We start from the raw sequence: 23673 nt of genomic DNA, 5'->3' as shown, positions 1-23673 counted from the left end.
TTTGAAACATCTTTTTATTTAATTTAGCGTTGGGAACTTTTCAGAGAGCGACTTTGTTTTCAGTGGATCTCAGGCACTGAACAACTGTTCTGTATGATGCACATTCGCTTTTATTCCATTTTCATGTACAATTTGCGCACTTTCAAGTCAAAAACTCGAATATGTCTTATAGAATATACCATATTTTTCAACAAAATATATTTAATTAATTTTATTATCAATAACCGATGATCAGAGCTCAAAGTGGCCTGGCCGCCTGAAAGTTTCGATACAAACAAAAACAAAAACAAAACACGAAGATTTTTGTAGTTTTATAATTCGAAAGTGGTACATATCATTTGTATCTTAATGGACAATTACAAAAGTTCATTATTTCCCCTCAAAAAGGGGAATGTGTGTCACAGTGAAGACTCTAGCTATACATATGCATTATACCTATATAAGCTATGCAAGTGAACCCAGAACCGGTAACGGGTGAAGCAGCATCCCGTGACACGGACGATTAAAAAGAGACGGAAGGACAAAAACACATCAGTGTGAACCATTGGACTTTGGGCAAAACATTTTCCCACTGTATTGAACTAAACCGCCAGCCCCTCCCCCTTTTTCCAAAAAAACAAAATCCGGAGAAAAAAGGGGGATATATAATAGGGTTCTCTTTTGAAGACATATTAGCATAGCGTTTAATGGATGTTAGTACAAGATGTAATATGCTGTGTGTGTGGTTTTCTTCTTCATTAAGGCCAAATAAAAAAAAGAATATGTGTGCTTCCTACTCCCTATCTACCTTATATTTTAAGCTTAGTCATAGCATACCTTAAAGATTTTTTTTTTTTTATCATTTTCCAATAAGCACAGATTTTCTCAGTCTCCCATGTACGTATATACTAGTAGGCTATGTTTGTGTGTGTCGTTAAGGTGCTGTCATTTCAATATGAAAATAAGGAAGGAGATGTGGTATGATTGCCAATGAGACAACTATCCACCATAGTTCAAATGAAGTGGATGTAAGCAATTATAGACAACTGTATAGATGATCTTCAAAAATGAGAGAAAAAAACCTATACCGTGAACCTACAATTCACGCGATACCTGTTATCAGAGAAATAACTTTTTCTTACTTTTGTACCACTGTCCGTCCATCCATCCTTGTTTTTGTTCATCACAGTAGTCACATGTGACGTCACTGTATTGTTTCGGGTTGATTCACCTCGCGTGCTGTCGACAGATTAAAAAGACATAGCAAAGATACAGTCAAGTCGTCACACACTAAATAACAGAGAGAAAAAAGAAGAGAAAAATCACAGGACAACCATTTGAAAGAAACATAGAAACAAGTAGGTGCATTTATTTTATACACGAGTAAAACAAAGGTGAAATTCGAAAGGTAGAGAATAGTGAAATTTGCATAATAAATCGCAGGTAATAAAATGACAAAATAATTGCAGAACTGTTAAATGTTGAACAAAAACCTCCGTACTTTAGAGTTTCCTTCTAAATTTTAATACACAATATTATTGTAGTAATTTTGACAAATAATAAATAAAAAAATAAATATATAACAGACAAACGTCACTGCATTCATTTGCTACTAATCTGATTTTGACGATACGTTATACATCTTTTGTATTGTGTACATTTTAACAGTTTATTTATATAGTACTGAAAAAAAGTACTGAGTTTAATTTCAGAGTTACCTCCCCATTGACTAGTTGATATGAAATAGTGAGCCAACCTTTGACTTTGCATACGTGTAGAAAAAGTCCAACTAAAAATGTCAGTCAAGTTGAACACGAAGAAGAAGAGAGAAATGGAAAAACTCATATAATGACAAAAATGATTTTTCGGTTGAAGGTTAGCTGTGTGATTTTGACCCCCTTCCCCCTAAAAAAAGAGCACAATAAAACCCTAGCATGACTTCCTATTTTCGTAGATTGTCATTCTAACGAAAACTGATTAGAAAAAGTTTTATTCAGTTCTAACAAGTGCGTGAAAATACACTGATATAACTTTAATGGTGCCTAACTACACAAAAAATATCCAAAACAACAGCTGCATATTTAGGTGTTAGAAATAGTATAGTCATAAGGAGTGAAATAAAACAAACAATGGAAATAATTTGACCAAAAAATATTTCAGAGACCAGTGCAAAGTTCAGAGAAAGTAGGGCTCAGCTAGATTTAGTTTGATAACTAATGTACAACAATTGTAGATTCTTTTTGAATAAATTGGGTAGCCCTTAAAAGGGCTTTTGGTGGCTGAATAGCCTCTGCAGACTGAAGTCTGGAACAGTTTACTTCTTCTTTGGTGTCTTCTTGGCTTTTGGTTTGGCTGCCTTCTTTTTGGCTGGTGACTTGGCTGCTGGCTTCTTTGGCTTGGCTGCTTTCTTTGCTGCTGGTTTTTTTGCTTTTGGTTTGGCCGCCTTTTTCTCTCCAGCTGGTTTCTTTGCTGCTGGCTTCTTTTTCTTGGGTGTGGTCTTTGCCTTCTTAGGCTTGGCGGCCTTAGGTTTGGCTGCTTTTTTTGCCTTTGCTGGCTTCTTTTTAACCACTTTAGCCTCTCCAATTCTGAAAGAGCCGGATGCTCCAGTTCCCTTGGACTGCTTCAAACTGTTGTTCTTAACTCCGGCTCTGAGTGCAAGTTTTAAATGAGCATTTACTGACTTGGCATCTTTTCCGACGTTGAAGTTGGCCATGATGTACTTCAGAATTGCTTGCCTTGAGGAACCTCCACGTTCTTTCAAAGCGGCGATGGCTTTTCCAATCATCTCGCTGTATTTAGGATGTGCGGAAGGCTTCTTTGGCTTGGCTGCTGCCTTTTTCTTTGGTGATTTAGCTGGTGCTACTGCTGGTGCTGCTGTTGCGTCTGCCATTTTGAATGATTCAAAATATTATCCTAACGATTTGAAAATAACGCCATTCCAGGCCTCGTTTATTTATAACAGACGAACGCGGACCTCGACGAAGACACCCTTAAAAATAACTTGTAAAATCCATTACGCGATCTCGGTAAAATGATTATGTGCTTCTTCGAAGACTTTTATGATAATTTATAGTATAATTCTATCAAAAACATTCACATATAGCATACCAAATTGCTCAACAGTCATTAATCTTGCATGTTAGATAAACTGTGTATTTTTCGATGTACACAGTAAAAAAGATATTAATAGTTAAAGTAGAACCGACTGAATTGTCTTCGCAGGTATGTTGACAGAAAATTTACGAGTTTTTTCTCATTACACAAATATTCTATCGTCGTAAAATTGTACAGCGGAAGAAAAATCATTTCTCTCTAGGTTTCTTTCCGTTTTTATTCACTGGAAGCATGTTCCTCCTCGTAATAAGTTTGTTTTCCAGCTAGAGGGAAACACACAAAAAGTTCACGCGCCATTGTTTAATTGCAGATTTTTACTAAAACTTCAAATAACATTTTTATTCAACCCGAGCGAAATTTCGCAAACATTCAAGATTCGAATGAACAAACCCAATATCTAGAATACGAATTTGAAACATCTTTTTATTTAATTTAGCGTTGGGAACTTTTCAGAGAGCGACTTTGTTTTCAGTGGATCTCAGGCACTGAACAACTGTTCTGTATGATGCACATTCGCTTTTATTTCCATTTTCATGTACAATTTGCGCACTTTCAAGTCAAAAACTCGAATATGTCTTATAGAATATACCATATTTTTTCAACAAAATATATTTAATTAATTTTATTATCAATAACCGATGATCAGAGGCTCAAAGTGGCCTGGCCGCCTGAAAGTTTCGATACAAACAAAAACAAAAAGCAAAACACGAAGATTTTTGTAGTTTTATAATTCGAAAGTGGTACATATGCATTTGTATCTTAATGGACAATTACAAAAGTTCATTTATTTCCCCTCAAAAAGGGGAATGTGTGTCACAGTGAAGACTCTAGCTATACATATGCATTATACCTATATAAGCTATGCAAGTGAACCCAGAACCGGTAACGGGTGAAGCAGCATCCCGTGACACGGACGATTAAAAAGAGACGGAAGGACAAAAAACACATCAGTGTGAACCATTGGACTTTGGGCAAAACATTTTCCCACTGTATTGAACTAAACCGCCAGCCCCTCCCCCTTTTTCCAAAAAAACAAAATCCGGAGAAAAAAGGGGGGGATATATAATAGGGTTCATCTTTTGAAGACATAATTAGCATAGCGTTTAATGGATGTTAGTACAAGATGTAATATGCTGTGTGTGTGGTTTTCTTCTTCATTAAGGCCAAATAAAAAAAAGAATATGTGTGCTTCCTACTCCCCTATCTACCTTATATTTTAAGCTTAGTCATAGCATACCTTAAAGATTTTTTTTTTTTTATCATTTTCCAATAAGGCACAGATTTTCTCAGTCTCCCATGTACGTATATACTAGTAGGCTATGTTTGTGTGTGTCGTTAAGGTGCTGTCATTTCAATATGAAAATAAGGAAGGAGATGTGGTATGATTGCCAATGAGACAACTATCCACCATAGTTCAAATGAAGTGGATGTAAGCAATTATAGACAACTGTATAGATGATCTTCAAAAATGAGAGAAAAAAACCTATACCGTGAACCTACAATTCACGCGATACCTGTTATCAGAGAAATAACTTTTTCTTACTTTTGTACCACTGTCCGTCCATCCATCCTTGTTTTTGTTCATCACAGTAGTCACATGTGACGTCACTGTATTGTTTCGGGTTGATTCACCTCGCGTGCTGTCGACAGATTAAAAAGACATAGCAAAGATACAGTCAAGTCGTCACACACTAAATAACAGAGAGAAAAAAGAAGAGAAAAATCACAGGACAACCATTTGAAAGAAACATAGAAACAAGTAGGTGCATTTATTTTATACACGAGTAAAACAAAGGTGAAATTCGAAAGGTAGAGAATAGTGAAATTTGCATAATAAATCGCAGGTAATAAAATGACAAAATAATTGCAGAACTGTTAAATGTTGAACAAAAACCTCCGTACTTTAGAGTTTCCTTCTAAATTTTAATACACAATATTATTGTAGTAATTTTGACAAATAATAAATAAAAAAATAAATATATAACAGACAAACGTCACTGCATTCATTTGCTACTAATCTGATTTTGACGATACGTTATACATCTTTTGTATTGTGTACATTTTAACAGTTTATTTATATAGTACTGAAAAAAAGTACTGAGTTTAATTTCAGAGTTACCTCCCCATTGACTAGTTGATATGAAATAGTGAGCCAACCTTTGACTTTGCATACGTGTAGAAAAAGTCCAACTAAAAATGTCAGTCAAGTTGAACACGAAGAAGAAGAGAGAAATGGAAAAACTCATATAATGACAAAAATGATTTTTCGGTTGAAGGTTAGCTGTGTGATTTTGACCCCCCTTCCCCCTAAAAAAAGAGCACAATAAAACCCTAGCATGACTTCCTATTTTCGTAGATTGTCATTCTAACGAAAACTGATTAGAAAAAGTTTTATTCAGTTCTAACAAGTGCGTGAAAATACACTGATATAACTTTAATGGTGCCTAACTACACAAAAAATATCCAAAACAACAGCTGCATATTTAGGTGTTAGAAATAGTATAGTCATAAGGAGTGAAATAAAACAAACAATGGAAATAATTTGACCAAAAAAATATTTCAGAGACCAGTGCAAAGTTCAGAGAAAGTAGGGCTCAGCTAGATTTAGTTTGATAACTAATGTACAACAATTGTAGATTCTTTTTGAATAAATTGGGTAGCCCTTAAAAGGGCTTTTGGTGGCTGAATAGCCTCTGCAGACTGAAGTCTGGAACAGTTTACTTCTTCTTTGGTGTCTTCTTGGCTTTTGGTTTGGCTGCCTTCTTTTTGGCTGGTGACTTGGCTGCTGGCTTCTTTGGCTTGGCTGCTTTCTTTGCTGCTGGTTTTTTTGCTTTTGGTTTGGCCGCCTTTTTCTCTCCAGCTGGTTTCTTTGCTGCTGGCTTCTTTTTCTTGGGTGTGGTCTTTGCCTTCTTAGGCTTGGCGGCCTTAGGTTTGGCTGCTTTTTTTGCCTTTGCTGGCTTCTTTTTAACCACTTTAGCCTCTCCAATTCTGAAAGAGCCGGATGCTCCAGTTCCCTTGGACTGCTTCAAACTGTTGTTCTTAACTCCGGCTCTGAGTGCAAGTTTTAAATGAGCATTTACTGACTTGGCATCTTTTCCGACGTTGAAGTTGGCCATGATGTACTTCAGAATTGCTTGCCTTGAGGAACCTCCACGTTCTTTCAAAGCGGCGATGGCTTTTCCAATCATCTCGCTGTATTTAGGATGTGCGGAAGGCTTCTTTGGCTTGGCTGCTGCCTTTTTCTTTGGTGATTTAGCTGGTGCTACTGCTGGTGCTGCTGTTGCGTCTGCCATTTTGAATGATTCAAAATATTATCCTTTACGAAGTTTATACTACGAATAACGATTTGAAAATAACGCCATTCCAGGCCTCGTTTATTTATAACAGACGAACGCGGACCTCGACGAAGACACCCTTAAAAATAACTTGTAAAATCCATTACGCGATCTCGGTAAAATGATTATGTGCTTCTTCGAAGACTTTTATGATAATTTATAGTATAATTCTATCAAAAACATTCACATATAGCATACCAAATTGCTCAACAGTCATTAATCTTGCATGTTAGATAAACTGTGTATTTTTCGATGTACACAGTAAAAAGATATTAATAGTTAAAGTAGAACCGACTGAATTGTCTTCGCAGGTATGTTGACAGAAAATTTACGAGTTTTTCTCATTACACAAATATTCTATCGTCGTAAAATTGTACAGCGGAAGAAAAATCATTTCTCTCTAGGTTTCTTTCCGTTTTTATTCACTGGAAGCATGTTCCTCCTCGTAATAAGTTTGTTTCCAGCTAGAGGGAAACACACAAAAAGTTCACGCGCCATTGTTTAATTGCAGATTTTTACTAAAACTTCAAATAACATTTTTATTCAACCCGAGCGAAATTTCGCAAACATTCAAGATTCGAATGAACAAACCCAATATCTAGAATACGAATTTGAAACATCTTTTTATTTAATTTAGCGTTGGGAACTTTTCAGAGAGCGACTTTGTTTTCAGTGGATCTCAGGCACTGAACAACTGTTCTGTATGATGCACATTCGCTTTTATTTCCATTTTCATGTACAATTTGCGCACTTTCAAGTCAAAAACTCGAATATGTCTTATAGAATATACCATATTTTTCAACAAAATATATTTAATTAATTTTATTATCAATAACCGATGATCAGAGCTCAAAGTGGCCTGGCCGCCTGAAAGTTTCGATACAAACAAAAACAAAAACAAAACACGAAGATTTTTGTAGTTTTATAATTCGAAAGTGGTACATATCATTTGTATCTTAATGGACAATTACAAAAGTTCATTTATTTCCCCTCAAAAAGGGGAATGTGTGTCACAGTGAAGACTCTAGCTATACATATGCATTATACCTATATAAGCTATGCAAGTGAACCCAGAACCGGTAACGGGTGAAGCAGCATCCCGTGACACGGACGATTAAAAAGAGACGGAAGGACAAAAACACATCAGTGTGAACCATTGGACTTTGGGCAAAACATTTTCCCACTGTATTGAACTAAACCGCCAGCCCCTCCCCCTTTTTCCAAAAAAACAAAATCCGGAGAAAAAAGGGGGGATATATAATAGGGTTCTCTTTTGAAGACATATTAGCATAGCGTTTAATGGATGTTAGTACAAGATGTAATATGCTGTGTGTGTGGTTTTCTTCTTCATTAAGGCCAAATAAAAAAAAGAATATGTGTGCTTCCTACTCCCTATCTACCTTATATTTTAAGCTTAGTCATAGCATACCTTAAAGATTTTTTTTTTTTTTATCATTTTCCAATAAGCACAGATTTTCTCAGTCTCCCATGTACGTATATACTAGTAGGCTATGTTTGTGTGTGTCGTTAAGGTGCTGTCATTTCAATATGAAAATAAGGAAGGAGATGTGGTATGATTGCCAATGAGACAACTATCCACCATAGTTCAAATGAAGTGGATGTAAGCAATTATAGACAACTGTATAGATGATCTTCAAAAATGAGAGAAAAAAAACCTATACCGTGAACCTACAATTCACGCGATACCTGTTATCAGAGAAATAACTTTTTCTTACTTTTGTACCACTGTCCGTCCATCCATCCTTGTTTTTGTTCATCACAGTAGTCACATGTGACGTCACTGTATTGTTTCGGGTTGATTCACCTCGCGTGCTGTCGACAGATTAAAAAGACATAGCAAAGATACAGTCAAGTCGTCACACACTAAATAACAGAGAGAAAAAAAGAAGAGAAAAATCACAGGACAACCATTTGAAAGAAACATAGAAACAAGTAGGTGCATTTATTTTATACACGAGTAAAACAAAGGTGAAATTCGAAAGGTAGAGAATAGTGAAATTTGCATAATAAATCGCAGGTAATAAAATGACAAAATAATTGCAGAACTGTTAAATGTTGAACAAAAACCTCCGTACTTTAGAGTTTCCTTCTAAATTTTAATACACAATATTATTGTAGTAATTTTGACAAATAATAAATAAAAAAATAAATATATAACAGACAAACGTCACTGCATTCATTTGCTACTAATCTGATTTTGACGATACGTTATACATCTTTTGTATTGTGTACATTTTAACAGTTTATTTATATAGTACTGAAAAAAAGTACTGAGTTTAATTTCAGAGTTACCTCCCCATTGACTAGTTGATATGAAATAGTGAGCCAACCTTTGACTTTGCATACGTGTAGAAAAAGTCCAACTAAAAATGTCAGTCAAGTTGAACACGAAGAAGAAGAGAGAAATGGAAAAACTCATATAATGACAAAAATGATTTTTCGGTTGAAGGTTAGCTGTGTGATTTTGACCCCCTTCCCCCTAAAAAAAGAGCACAATAAAACCCTAGCATGACTTCCTATTTTCGTAGATTGTCATTCTAACGAAAACTGATTAGAAAAAGTTTTATTCAGTTCTAACAAGTGCGTGAAAATACACTGATATAACTTTAATGGTGCCTAACTACACAAAAAATATCCAAAACAACAGCTGCATATTTAGGTGTTAGAAATAGTATAGTCATAAGGAGTGAAATAAAACAAACAATGGAAATAATTTGACCAAAAAAATATTTCAGAGACCAGTGCAAAGTTCAGAGAAAGTAGGGCTCAGCTAGATTTAGTTTGATAACTAATGTACAACAATTGTAGATTCTTTTTGAATAAATTGGGTAGCCCTTAAAAGGGCTTTTGGTGGCTGAATAGCCTCTGCAGACTGAAGTCTGGAACAGTTTACTTCTTCTTTGGTGTCTTCTTGGCTTTTGGTTTGGCTGCCTTCTTTTTGGCTGGTGACTTGGCTGCTGGCTTCTTTGGCTTGGCTGCTTTCTTTGCTGCTGGTTTTTTTGCTTTTGGTTTGGCCGCCTTTTTCTCTCCAGCTGGTTTCTTTGCTGCTGGCTTCTTTTTCTTGGGTGTGGTCTTTGCCTTCTTAGGCTTGGCGGCCTTAGGTTTGGCTGCTTTTTTTGCCTTTGCTGGCTTCTTTTTAACCACTTTAGCCTCTCCAATTCTGAAAGAGCCGGATGCTCCAGTTCCCTTGGACTGCTTCAAACTGTTGTTCTTAACTCCGGCTCTGAGTGCAAGTTTTAAATGAGCATTTACTGACTTGGCATCTTTTCCGACGTTGAAGTTGGCCATGATGTACTTCAGAATTGCTTGCCTTGAGGAACCTCCACGTTCTTTCAAAGCGGCGATGGCTTTTCCAATCATCTCGCTGTATTTAGGATGTGCGGAAGGCTTCTTTGGCTTGGCTGCTGCCTTTTTCTTTGGTGATTTAGCTGGTGCTACTGCTGGTGCTGCTGTTGCGTCTGCCATTTTGAATGATTCAAAATATTATCCTTTACGAAGTTTATACTACGAATAACGATTTGAAAATAACGCCATTCCAGGCCTCGTTTATTTATAACAGACGAACGCGGACCTCGACGAAGACACCCTTAAAAATAACTTGTAAAATCCATTACGCGATCTCGGTAAAATGATTATGTGCTTCTTCGAAGACTTTTATGATAATTTATAGTATAATTCTATCAAAAACATTCACATATAGCATACCAAATTGCTCAACAGTCATTAATCTTGCATGTTAGATAAACTGTGTATTTTTCGATGTACACAGTAAAAAGATATTAATAGTTAAAGTAGAACCGACTGAATTGTCTTCGCAGGTATGTTGACAGAAAATTTACGAGTTTTTCTCATTACACAAATATTCTATCGTCGTAAAATTGTACAGCGGAAGAAAAATCATTTCTCTCTAGGTTTCTTTCCGTTTTTATTCACTGGAAGCATGTTCCTCCTCGTAATAAGTTTGTTTCCAGCTAGAGGGAAACACACAAAAAGTTCACGCGCCATTGTTTAATTGCAGATTTTTACTAAAACTTCAAATAACATTTTTATTCAACCCGAGCGAAATTTCGCAAACATTCAAGATTCGAATGAACAAACCCAATATCTAGAATACGAATTTGAAACATCTTTTTATTTAATTTAGCGTTGGGAACTTTTCAGAGAGCGACTTTGTTTTCAGTGGATCTCAGGCACTGAACAACTGTTCTGTATGATGCACATTCGCTTTTATTTCCATTTTCATGTACAATTTGCGCACTTTCAAGTCAAAAACTCGAATATGTCTTATAGAATATACCATATTTTTCAACAAAATATATTTAATTAATTTTATTATCAATAACCGATGATCAGAGCTCAAAGTGGCCTGGCCGCCTGAAAGTTTCGATACAAACAAAAACAAAAACAAAACACGAAGATTTTTGTAGTTTTATAATTCGAAAGTGGTACATATCATTGTATCTTAATGGACAATTACAAAAGTTCATTTATTTCCCCTCAAAAAGGGGAATGTGTGTCACAGTGAAGACTCTAGCTATACATATGCATTATACCTATATAAGCTATGCAAGTGAACCCAGAACCGGTAACGGGTGAAGCAGCATCCCGTGACACGGACGATTAAAAAGAGACGGAAGGACAAAAACACATCAGTGTGAACCATTGGACTTTGGGCAAAACATTTTCCCACTGTATTGAACTAAACCGCCAGCCCCTCCCCCTTTTTCCAAAAAAAACAAAATCCGGAGAAAAAAGGGGGGATATATAATAGGGTTCTCTTTTGAAGACATATTAGCATAGCGTTTAATGGATGTTAGTACAAGATGTAATATGCTGTGTGTGTGGTTTTCTTCTTCATTAAGGCCAAATAAAAAAAAGAATATGTGTGCTTCCTACTCCCTATCTACCTTATATTTTAAGCTTAGTCATAGCATACCTTAAAGATTTTTTTTTTTTTTATCATTTTCCAATAAGCACAGATTTTCTCAGTCTCCCATGTACGTATATACTAGTAGGCTATGTTTGTGTGTGTCGTTAAGGTGCTGTCATTTCAATATGAAAATAAGGAAGGAGATGTGGTATGATTGCCAATGAGACAACTATCCACCATAGTTCAAATGAAGTGGATGTAAGCAATTATAGACAACTGTATAGATGATCTTCAAAAATGAGAGAAAAAAACCTATACCGTGAACCTACAATTCACGCGATACCTGTTATCAGAGAAATAACTTTTTCTTACTTTTGTACCACTGTCCGTCCATCCATCCTTGTTTTTGTTCATCACAGTAGTCACATGTGACGTCACTGTATTGTTTCGGGTTGATTCACCTCGCGTGCTGTCGACAGATTAAAAAGACATAGCAAAGATACAGTCAAGTCGTCACACACTAAATAACAGAGAGAAAAAAGAAGAGAAAAATCACAGGACAACCATTTGAAAGAAACATAGAAACAAGTAGGTGCATTTATTTTATACACGAGTAAAACAAAGGTGAAATTCGAAAGGTAGAGAATAGTGAAATTTGCATAATAAATCGCAGGTAATAAAATGACAAAATAATTGCAGAACTGTTAAATGTTGAACAAAAACCTCCGTACTTTAGAGTTTCCTTCTAAATTTTAATACACAATATTATTGTAGTAATTTTGACAAATAATAAATAAAAAAATAAATATATAACAGACAAACGTCACTGCATTCATTTGCTACTAATCTGATTTTGACGATACGTTATACATCTTTTGTATTGTGTACATTTTAACAGTTTATTTATATAGTACTGAAAAAAAGTACTGAGTTTAATTTCAGAGTTACCTCCCCATTGACTAGTTGATATGAAATAGTGAGCCAACCTTTGACTTTGCATACGTGTAGAAAAAGTCCAACTAAAAATGTCAGTCAAGTTGAACACGAAGAAGAAGAGAGAAATGGAAAAACTCATATAATGACAAAAATGATTTTTCGGTTGAAGGTTAGCTGTGTGATTTTGACCCCCTTCCCCCTAAAAAAAGAGCACAATAAAACCCTAGCATGACTTCCTATTTTCGTAGATTGTCATTCTAACGAAAACTGATTAGAAAAAGTTTTATTCAGTTCTAACAAGTGCGTGAAAATACACTGATATAACTTTAATGGTGCCTAACTACACAAAAAATATCCAAAACAACAGCTGCATATTTAGGTGTTAGAAATAGTATAGTCATAAGGAGTGAAATAAAACAAACAATGGAAATAATTTGACCAAAAAAATATTTCAGAGACCAGTGCAAAGTTCAGAGAAAGTAGGGCTCAGCTAGATTTAGTTTGATAACTAATGTACAACAATTGTAGATTCTTTTTGAATAAATTGGGTAGCCCTTAAAAGGGCTTTTGGTGGCTGAATAGCCTCTGCAGACTGAAGTCTGGAACAGTTTACTTCTTCTTTGGTGTCTTCTTGGCTTTTGGTTTGGCTGCCTTCTTTTTGGCTGGTGACTTGGCTGCTGGCTTCTTTGGCTTGGCTGCTTTCTTTGCTGCTGGTTTTTTTGCTTTTGGTTTGGCCGCCTTTTTCTCTCCAGCTGGTTTCTTTGCTGCTGGCTTCTTTTTCTTGGGTGTGGTCTTTGCCTTCTTAGGCTTGGCGGCCTTAGGTTTGGCTGCTTTTTTTGCCTTTGCTGGCTTCTTTTTAACCACTTTAGCCTCTCCAATTCTGAAAGAGCCGGATGCTCCAGTTCCCTTGGACTGCTTCAAACTGTTGTTCTTAACTCCGGCTCTGAGTGCAAGTTTTAAATGAGCATTTACTGACTTGGCATCTTTTCCGACGTTGAAGTTGGCCATGATGTACTTCAGAATTGCTTGCCTTGAGGAACCTCCACGTTCTTTCAAAGCGGCGATGGCTTTTCCAATCATCTCGCTGTATTTAGGATGTGCGGAAGGCTTCTTTGGCTTGGCTGCTGCCTTTTTCTTTGGTGATTTAGCTGGTGCTACTGCTGGTGCTGCTGTTGCGTCTGCCATTTTGAATGATTCAAAATATTATCCTTTACGAAGTTTATACTACGAATAACGATTTGAAAATAACGCCATTCCAGGCCTCGTTTATTTATAACAGACGAACGCGGACCTCGACGAAGACACCCTTAAAAATAACTTGTAAAATCCATTACGCGATCTCGGTAAAATGATTATGTGCTTCTTCGAAGACTTTTATGATAATTTATAGTATAATTCTATCAAAAACATTCACATATAGCATACCAAATTGCTCAACAGTCATTAATCTTGCATGTTAGATAAACTGTGTATTTTTCGATGTACACAGTAAAAAGATATTAATAGTTAAAGTAGAACCGACTGAATTGTCTTCGCAGGTATGTTGACAGAAAATTTACGAGTTTTTCTCATTACACAAATATTCTATCGTCGTAAAATTGTACAGCGGAAGAAAAATCATTTCTCTCTAGGTTTCTTTCCGTTTTTATTCACTGGAAGCATGTTCCTCCTCGTAATAAGTTTGTTTCCAGCTAGAGGGAAACACACAAAAAGTTCACGCGCCATTGTTTAATTGCAGATTTTTACTAAAACTTCAAATAACATTTTTATTCAACCCGAGCGAAATTTCGCAAACATTCAAGATTCGAATGAACAAACCCAATATCTAGAATACGAATTTGAAACATCTTTTTATTTAATTTAGCGTTGGGAACTTTTCAGAGAGCGACTTTGTTTTCAGTGGATCTCAGGCACTGAACAACTGTTCTGTATGATGCACATTCGCTTTTATTTCCATTTTCATGTACAATTTGCGCACTTTCAAGTCAAAAACTCGAATATGTCTTATAGAATATACCATATTTTTCAACAAAATATATTTAATTAATTTTATTATCAATAACCGATGATCAGAGCTCAAAGTGGCCTGGCCGCCTGAAAGTTTCGATACAAACAAAAACAAAAACAAAACACGAAGATTTTTGTAGTTTTATAATTCGAAAGTGGTACATATCATTTGTATCTTAATGGACAATTACAAAAGTTCATTTATTTCCCCTCAAAAAGGGGAATGTGTGTCACAGTGAAGACTCTAGCTATACATATGCATTATACCTATATAAGCTATGCAAGTGAACCCAGAACCGGTAACGGGTGAAGCAGCATCCCGTGACACGGACGATTAAAAAGAGACGGAAGGACAAAAACACATCAGTGTGAACCATTGGACTTTGGGCAAAACATTTTCCCACTGTATTGAACTAAACCGCCAGCCCCTCCCCCTTTTTCCAAAAAAACAAAATCCGGAGAGAAAAAGGGGGGATATATAATAGGGTTCTCTTTTGAAGACATATTAGCATAGCGTTTAATGGATGTTAGTACAAGATGTAATATGCTGTGTGTGTGGTTTTCTTCTTCATTAAGGCCAAATAAAAAAAAGAATATGTGTGCTTCCTACTCCCTATCTACCTTATATTTTAAGCTTAGTCATAGCATACCTTAAAGATTTTTTTTTTTTTTATCATTTTCCAATAAGCACAGATTTTCTCAGTCTCCCATGTACGTATATACTAGTAGGCTATGTTTGTGTGTGTCGTTAAGGTGCTGTCATTTCAATATGAAAATAAGGAAGGAGATGTGGTATGATTGCCAATGAGACAACTATCCACCATAGTTCAAATGAAGTGGATGTAAGCAATTATAGACAACTGTATAGATGATCTTCAAAAATGAGAGAAAAAAACCTATACCGTGAACCTACAATTCACGCGATACCTGTTATCAGAGAAATAACTTTTTCTTACTTTTGTACCACTGTCCGTCCATCCATCCTTGTTTTTGTTCATCACAGTAGTCACATGTGACGTCACTGTATTGTTTCGGGTTGATTCACCTCGCGTGCTGTCGACAGATTAAAAAGACATAGCAAAGATACAGTCAAGTCGTCACACACTAAATAACAGAGAGAAAAAAGAAGAGAAAAATCACAGGACAACCATTTGAAAGAAACATAGAAACAAGTAGGTGCATTTATTTTATACACGAGTAAAACAAAGGTGAAATTCGAAAGGTAGAGAATAGTGAAATTTGCATAATAAATCGCAGGTAATAAAATGACAAAATAATTGCAGAACTGTTAAATGTTGAACAAAAACCTCCGTACTTTAGAGTTTCCTTCTAAATTTTAATACACAATATTATTGTAGTAATTTTGACAAATAATAAATAAAAAAATAAATATATAACAGACAAACGTCACTGCATTCATTTGCTACTAATCTGATTTTGACGATACGTTATACATCTTTTGTATTGTGTACATTTTAACAGTTTATTTATATAGTACTGAAAAAAAGTACTGAGTTTAATTTCAGAGTTACCTCCCCATTGACTAGTTGATATGAAATAGTGAGCCAACCTTTGACTTTGCATACGTGTAGAAAAAGTCCAACTAAAAATGTCAGTCAAGTTGAACACGAAGAAGAAGAGAGAAATGGAAAAACTCATATAATGACAAAAATGATTTTTCGGTTGAAGGTTAGCTGTGTGATTTTGACCCCCTTCCCCCTAAAAAAAGAGCACAATAAAACCCTAGCATGACTTCCTATTTTCGTAGATTGTCATTCTAACGAAAACTGATTAGAAAAAGTTTTATTCAGTTCTAACAAGTGCGTGAAAATACACTGATATAACTTTAATGGTGCCTAACTACACAAAAAATATCCAAAACAACAGCTGCATATTTAGGTGTTAGAAATAGTATAGTCATAAGGAGTGAAATAAAACAAACAATGGAAATAATTTGACCAAAAAAATATTTCAGAGACCAGTGCAAAGTTCAGAGAAAGTAGGGCTCAGCTAGATTTAGTTTGATAACTAATGTACAACAATTGTAGATTCTTTTTGAATAAATTGGGTAGCCCTTAAAAGGGCTTTTGGTGGCTGAATAGCCTCTGCAGACTGAAGTCTGGAACAGTTTACTTCTTCTTTGGTGTCTTCTTGGCTTTTGGTTTGGCTGCCTTCTTTTTGGCTGGTGACTTGGCTGCTGGCTTCTTTGGCTTGGCTGCTTTCTTTGCTGCTGGTTTTTTTGCTTTTGGTTTGGCCGCCTTTTTCTCTCCAGCTGGTTTCTTTGCTGCTGGCTTCTTTTTCTTGGGTGTGGTCTTTGCCTTCTTAGGCTTGGCGGCCTTAGGTTTGGCTGCTTTTTTTGCCTTTGCTGGCTTCTTTTTAACCACTTTAGCCTCTCCAATTCTGAAAGAGCCGGATGCTCCAGTTCCCTTGGACTGCTTCAAACTGTTGTTCTTAACTCCGGCTCTGAGTGCAAGTTTTAAATGAGCATTTACTGACTTGGCATCTTTTCCGACGTTGAAGTTGGCCATGATGTACTTCAGAATTGCTTGCCTTGAGGAACCTCCACGTTCTTTCAAAGCGGCGATGGCTTTTCCAATCATCTCGCTGTATTTAGGATGTGCGGAAGGCTTCTTTGGCTTGGCTGCTGCCTTTTTCTTTGGTGATTTAGCTGGTGCTACTGCTGGTGCTGCTGTTGCGTCTGCCATTTTGAATGATTCAAAATATTATCCTTTACGAAGTTTATACTACGAATAACGATTTGAAAATAACGCCATTCCAGGCCTCGTTTATTTATAACAGACGAACGCGGACCTCGACGAAGACACCCTTAAAAATAACTTGTAAAATCCATTACGCGATCTCGGTAAAATGATTATGTGCTTCTTCGAAGACTTTTATGATAATTTATAGTATAATTCTATCAAAAACATTCACATATAGCATACCAAATTGCTCAACAGTCATTAATCTTGCATGTTAGATAAACTGTGTATTTTTCGATGTACACAGTAAAAAGATATTAATAGTTAAAGTAGAACCGACTGAATTGTCTTCGCAGGTATGTTGACAGAAAATTTACGAGTTTTTCTCATTACACAAATATTCTATCGTCGTAAAATTGTACAGCGGAAGAAAAATCATTTCTCTCTAGGTTTCTTTCCGTTTTTATTCACTGGAAGCATGTTCCTCCTCGTAATAAGTTTGTTTCCAGCTAGAGGGAAACACACAAAAAGTTCACGCGCCATTGTTTAATTGCAGATTTTTACTAAAACTTCAAATAACATTTTTATTCAACCCGAGCGAAATTTCGCAAACATTCAAGATTCGAATGAACAAACCCAATATCTAGAATACGAATTTGAAACATCTTTTTATTTAATTTAGCGTTGGGAACTTTTCAGAGAGCGACTTTGTTTTCAGTGGATCTCAGGCACTGAACAACTGTTCTGTATGATGCACATTCGCTTTTATTTCCATTTTCATGTACAATTTGCGCACTTTCAAGTCAAAAACTCGAATATGTCTTATAGAATATACCATATTTTTCAACAAAATATATTTAATTAATTTTATTATCAATAACCGATGATCAGAGCTCAAAGTGGCCTGGCCGCCTGAAAGTTTCGATACAAACAAAAACAAAAACAAAACACGAAGATTTTTGTAGTTTTATAATTCGAAAGTGGTACATATCATTTGTATCTTAATGGACAATTACAAAAGTTCATTTATTTCCCCTCAAAAAGGGGAATGTGTGTCACAGTGAAGACTCTAGCTATACATATGCATTATACCTATATAAGCTATGCAAGTGAACCCAGAACCGGTAACGGGTGAAGCAGCATCCCGTGACACGGACGATTAAAAAGAGACGGAAGGACAAAAACACATCAGTGTGAACCATTGGACTTTGGGCAAAACATTTTCCCACTGTATTGAACTAAACCGCCAGCCCCTCCCCCTTTTTCCAAAAAAACAAAATCCGGAGAAAAAAGGGGGGATATATAATAGGGTTCTCTTTTGAAGACATATTAGCATAGCGTTTAATGGATGTTAGTACAAGATGTAATATGCTGTGTGTGTGGTTTTCTTCTTCATTAAGGCCAAATAAAAAAAAGAATATGTGTGCTTCCTACTCCCTATCTACCTTATATTTTAAGCTTAGTCATAGCATACCTTAAAGATTTTTTTTTTTTTTATCATTTTCCAATAAGCACAGATTTTCTCAGTCTCCCATGTACGTATATACTAGTAGGCTATGTTTGTGTGTGTCGTTAAGGTGCTGTCATTTCAATATGAAAATAAGGAAGGAGATGTGGTATGATTGCCAATGAGACAACTATCCACCATAGTTCAAATGAAGTGGATGTAAGCAATTATAGACAACTGTATAGATGATCTTCAAAAATGAGAGAAAAAAACCTATACCGTGAACCTACAATTCACGCGATACCTGTTATCAGAGAAATAACTTTTTCTTACTTTTGTACCACTGTCCGTCCATCCATCCTTGTTTTTGTTCATCACAGTAGTCACATGTGACGTCACTGTATTGTTTCGGGTTGATTCACCTCGCGTGCTGTCGACAGATTAAAAAGACATAGCAAAGATACAGTCAAGTCGTCACACACTAAATAACAGAGAGAAAAAAGAAGAGAAAAATCACAGGACAACCATTTGAAAGAAACATAGAAACAAGTAGGTGCATTTATTTTATACACGAGTAAAACAAAGGTGAAATTCGAAAGGTAGAGAATAGTGAAATTTGCATAATAAATCGCAGGTAATAAAATGACAAAATAATTGCAGAACTGTTAAATGTTGAACAAAAACCTCCGTACTTTAGAGTTTCCTTCTAAATTTTAATACACAATATTATTGTAGTAATTTTGACAAATAATAAATAAAAAAATAAATATATAACAGACAAACGTCACTGCATTCATTTGCTACTAATCTGATTTTGACGATACGTTATACATCTTTTGTATTGTGTACATTTTAACAGTTTATTTATATAGTACTGAAAAAAAGTACTGAGTTTAATTTCAGAGTTACCTCCCCATTGACTAGTTGATATGAAATAGTGAGCCAACCTTTGACTTTGCATACGTGTAGAAAAAGTCCAACTAAAAATGTCAGTCAAGTTGAACACGAAGAAGAAGAGAGAAATGGAAAAACTCATATAATGACAAAAATGATTTTTCGGTTGAAGGTTAGCTGTGTGATTTTGACCCCCTTCCCCCTAAAAAAAGAGCACAATAAAACCCTAGCATGACTTCCTATTTTCGTAGATTGTCATTCTAACGAAAACTGATTAGAAAAAGTTTTATTCAGTTCTAACAAGTGCGTGAAAATACACTGATATAACTTTAATGGTGCCTAACTACACAAAAAATATCCAAAACAACAGCTGCATATTTAGGTGTTAGAAATAGTATAGTCATAAGGAGTGAAATAAAACAAACAATGGAAATAATTTGACCAAAAAAATATTTCAGAGACCAGTGCAAAGTTCAGAGAAAGTAGGGCTCAGCTAGATTTAGTTTGATAACTAATGTACAACAATTGTAGATTCTTTTTGAATAAATTGGGTAGCCCTTAAAAGGGCTTTTGGTGGCTGAATAGCCTCTGCAGACTGAAGTCTGGAACAGTTTACTTCTTCTTTGGTGTCTTCTTGGCTTTTGGTTTGGCTGCCTTCTTTTTGGCTGGTGACTTGGCTGCTGGCTTCTTTGGCTTGGCTGCTTTCTTTGCTGCTGGTTTTTTTGCTTTTGGTTTGGCCGCCTTTTTCTCTCCAGCTGGTTTCTTTGCTGCTGGCTTCTTTTTCTTGGGTGTGGTCTTTGCCTTCTTAGGCTTGGCGGCCTTAGGTTTGGCTGCTTTTTTTGCCTTTGCTGGCTTCTTTTTAACCACTTTAGCCTCTCCAATTCTGAAAGAGCCGGATGCTCCAGTTCCCTTGGACTGCTTCAAACTGTTGTTCTTAACTCCGGCTCTGAGTGCAAGTTTTAAATGAGCATTTACTGACTTGGCATCTTTTCCGACGTTGAAGTTGGCCATGATGTACTTCAGAATTGCTTGCCTTGAGGAACCTCCACGTTCTTTCAAAGCGGCGATGGCTTTTCCAATCATCTCGCTGTATTTAGGATGTGCGGAAGGCTTCTTTGGCTTGGCTGCTGCCTTTTTCTTTGGTGATTTAGCTGGTGCTACTGCTGGTGCTGCTGTTGCGTCTGCCATTTTGAATGATTCAAAATATTATCCTTTACGAAGTTTATACTACGAATAACGATTTGAAAATAACGCCATTCCAGGCCTCGTTTATTTATAACAGACGAACGCGGACCTCGACGAAGACACCCTTAAAAATAACTTGTAAAATCCATTACGCGATCTCGGTAAAATGATTATGTGCTTCTTCGAAGACTTTTATGATAATTTATAGTATAATTCTATCAAAAACATTCACATATAGCATACCAAATTGCTCAACAGTCATTAATCTTGCATGTTAGATAAACTGTGTATTTTTCGATGTACACAGTAAAAAGATATTAATAGTTAAAGTAGAACCGACTGAATTGTCTTCGCAGGTATGTTGACAGAAAATTTACGAGTTTTTCTCATTACACAAATATTCTATCGTCGTAAAATTGTACAGCGGAAGAAAAATCATTTCTCTCTAGGTTTCTTTCCGTTTTTATTCACTGGAAGCATGTTCCTCCTCGTAATAAGTTTGTTTCCAGCTAGAGGGAAACACACAAAAAGTTCACGCGCCATTGTTTAATTGCAGATTTTTACTAAAACTTCAAATAACATTTTTATTCAACCCGAGCGAAATTTCGCAAACATTCAAGATTCGAATGAACAAACCCAATATCTAGAATACGAATTTGAAACATCTTTTTATTTAATTTAGCGTTGGGAACTTTTCAGAGAGCGACTTTGTTTTCAGTGGATCTCAGGCACTGAACAACTGTTCTGTATGATGCACATTCGCTTTTATTTCCATTTTCATGTACAATTTGCGCACTTTCAAGTCAAAAACTCGAATATGTCTTATAGAATATACCATATTTTTCAACAAAATATATTTAATTAATTTTATTATCAATAACCGATGATCAGAGCTCAAAGTGGCCTGGCCGCCTGAAAGTTTCGATACAAACAAAAACAAAAACAAAACACGAAGATTTTTGTAGTTTTATAATTCGAAAGTGGTACATATCATTTGTATCTTAATGGACAATTACAAAAGTTCATTTATTTCCCCTCAAAAAGGGGAATGTGTGTCACAGTGAAGACTCTAGCTATACATATGCATTATACCTATATAAGCTATGCAAGTGAACCCAGAACCGGTAACGGGTGAAGCAGCATCCCGTGACACGGACGATTAAAAAGAGACGGAAGGACAAAAACACATCAGTGTGAACCATTGGACTTTGGGCAAAACATTTTCCCACTGTATTGAACTAAACCGCCAGCCCCTCCCCCTTTTTCCAAAAAAACAAAATCCGGAGAAAAAAGGGGGGATATATAATAGGGTTCTCTTTTGAAGACATATTAGCATAGCGTTTAATGGATGTTAGTACAAGATGTAATATGCTGTGTGTGTGGTTTTCTTCTTCATTAAGGCCAAATAAAAAAAAGAATATGTGTGCTTCCTACTCCCTATCTACCTTATATTTTAAGCTTAGTCATAGCATACCTTAAAGATTTTTTTTTTTTTTATCATTTTCCAATAAGCACAGATTTTCTCAGTCTCCCATGTACGTATATACTAGTAGGCTATGTTTGTGTGTGTCGTTAAGGTGCTGTCATTTCAATATGAAAATAAGGAAGGAGATGTGGTATGATTGCCAATGAGACAACTATCCACCATAGTTCAAATGAAGTGGATGTAAGCAATTATAGACAACTGTATAGATGATCTTCAAAAATGAGAGAAAAAAACCTATACCGTGAACCTACAATTCACGCGATACCTGTTATCAGAGAAATAACTTTTTCTTACTTTTGTACCACTGTCCGTCCATCCATCCTTGTTTTTGTTCATCACAGTAGTCACATGTGACGTCACTGTATTGTTTCGGGTTGATTCACCTCGCGTGCTGTCGACAGATTAAAAAGACATAGCAAAGATACAGTCAAGTCGTCACACACTAAATAACAGAGAGAAAAAAGAAGAGAAAAATCACAGGACAACCATTTGAAAGAAACATAGAAACAAGTAGGTGCATTTATTTTATACACGAGTAAAACAAAGGTGAAATTCGAAAGGTAGAGAATAGTGAAATTTGCATAATAAATCGCAGGTAATAAAATGACAAAATAATTGCAGAACTGTTAAATGTTGAACAAAAACCTCCGTACTTTAGAGTTTCCTTCTAAATTTTAATACACAATATTATTGTAGTAATTTTGACAAATAATAAATAAAAAAATAAATATATAACAGACAAACGTCACTGCATTCATTTGCTACTAATCTGATTTTGACGATACGTTATACATCTTTTGTATTGTGTACATTTTAACAGTTTATTTATATAGTACTGAAAAAAAAGTACTGAGTTTAATTTCAGAGTTACCTCCCCATTGACTAGTTGATATGAAATAGTGAGCCAACCTTTGACTTTGCATACGTGTAGAAAAAGTCCAACTAAAAATGTCAGTCAAGTTGAACACGAAGAAGAAGAGAGAAATGGAAAAACTCATATAATGACAAAAATGATTTTTCGGTTGAAGGTTAGCTGTGTGATTTTGACCCCCTTCCCCCTAAAAAAAGAGCACAATAAAACCCTAGCATGACTTCCTATTTTCGTAGATTGTCATTCTAACGAAAACTGATTAGAAAAAGTTTTATTCAGTTCTAACAAGTGCGTGAAAATACACTGATATAACTTTAATGGTGCCTAACTACACAAAAAATATCCAAAACAACAGCTGCATATTTAGGTGTTAGAAATAGTATAGTCATAAGGAGTGAAATAAAACAAACAATGGAAATAATTTGACCAAAAAAATATTTCAGAGACCAGTGCAAAGTTCAGAGAAAGTAGGGCTCAGCTAGATTTAGTTTGATAACTAATGTACAACAATTGTAGATTCTTTTTGAATAAATTGGGTAGCCCTTAAAAGGGCTTTTGGTGGCTGAATAGCCTCTGCAGACTGAAGTCTGGAACAGTTTACTTCTTCTTTGGTGTCTTCTTGGCTTTTGGTTTGGCTGCCTTCTTTTTGGCTGGTGACTTGGCTGCTGGCTTCTTTGGCTTGGCTGCTTTCTTTGCTGCTGGTTTTTTTGCTTTTGGTTTGGCCGCCTTTTTCTCTCCAGCTGGTTTCTTTGCTGCTGGCTTCTTTTTCTTGGGTGTGGTCTTTGCCTTCTTAGGCTTGGCGGCCTTAGGTTTGGCTGCTTTTTTT

The 23673-nt window shown here is 35.8% G+C and overlaps 5 protein-coding genes across 5 annotated transcripts; all 5 read right to left on the bottom strand.

Moving 5' to 3' along the window:
* Positions 1-2129: 2129 nt before the first annotated feature.
* LOC134690294 (histone H1-delta-like) lies at positions 2130-2869 on the bottom strand. Its single transcript, XM_063550270.1, has one exon. The coding sequence runs from the start codon at positions 2867-2869 to the stop codon at positions 2294-2296; it is 576 nt and encodes a 191-aa protein (XP_063406340.1). The 3' UTR covers positions 2130-2293.
* Positions 2870-5801: 2932 nt separating this feature from the next.
* On the bottom strand, positions 5802-6386 carry LOC134690292 (histone H1-delta-like). The gene has a single exon (XM_063550269.1). The coding sequence runs from the start codon at positions 6384-6386 to the stop codon at positions 5811-5813; it is 576 nt and encodes a 191-aa protein (XP_063406339.1). The 3' UTR covers positions 5802-5810.
* A 2943-nt stretch (positions 6387-9329) lies between these two features.
* Positions 9330-9914, bottom strand: LOC134690291 (histone H1-delta-like). The gene has a single exon (XM_063550268.1). The coding sequence runs from the start codon at positions 9912-9914 to the stop codon at positions 9339-9341; it is 576 nt and encodes a 191-aa protein (XP_063406338.1). The 3' UTR covers positions 9330-9338.
* A 1862-nt stretch (positions 9915-11776) lies between these two features.
* Positions 11777-13440, bottom strand: LOC134690290 (histone H1-delta-like). The gene is made up of 2 exons (XM_063550267.1): positions 12979-13440; positions 11777-11788 (listed from the first exon to the last, which is right to left on the bottom strand). The coding sequence occupies exons 1-2, from the start codon at positions 13438-13440 to the stop codon at positions 11777-11779; spliced, it is 474 nt and encodes a 157-aa protein (XP_063406337.1).
* A 2951-nt stretch (positions 13441-16391) lies between these two features.
* LOC134690598 (histone H1-beta, late embryonic-like) lies at positions 16392-20388 on the bottom strand. Its single transcript, XM_063550558.1, has 2 exons — positions 19972-20388; positions 16392-16472 (listed from the first exon to the last, which is right to left on the bottom strand). The coding sequence occupies exons 1-2, from the start codon at positions 20386-20388 to the stop codon at positions 16392-16394; spliced, it is 498 nt and encodes a 165-aa protein (XP_063406628.1).
* Between the last annotated feature and the right edge of the window lie 3285 nt (positions 20389-23673).

Source organism: Mytilus trossulus, chromosome 11 (assembly GCF_036588685.1).
Source record: "Mytilus trossulus isolate FHL-02 chromosome 11, PNRI_Mtr1.1.1.hap1, whole genome shotgun sequence".
Lineage (NCBI taxonomy): Eukaryota > Metazoa > Mollusca > Bivalvia > Mytilida > Mytilidae > Mytilus > Mytilus trossulus.
This window is presented reverse-complemented; position numbering and strand designations above follow the sequence as displayed.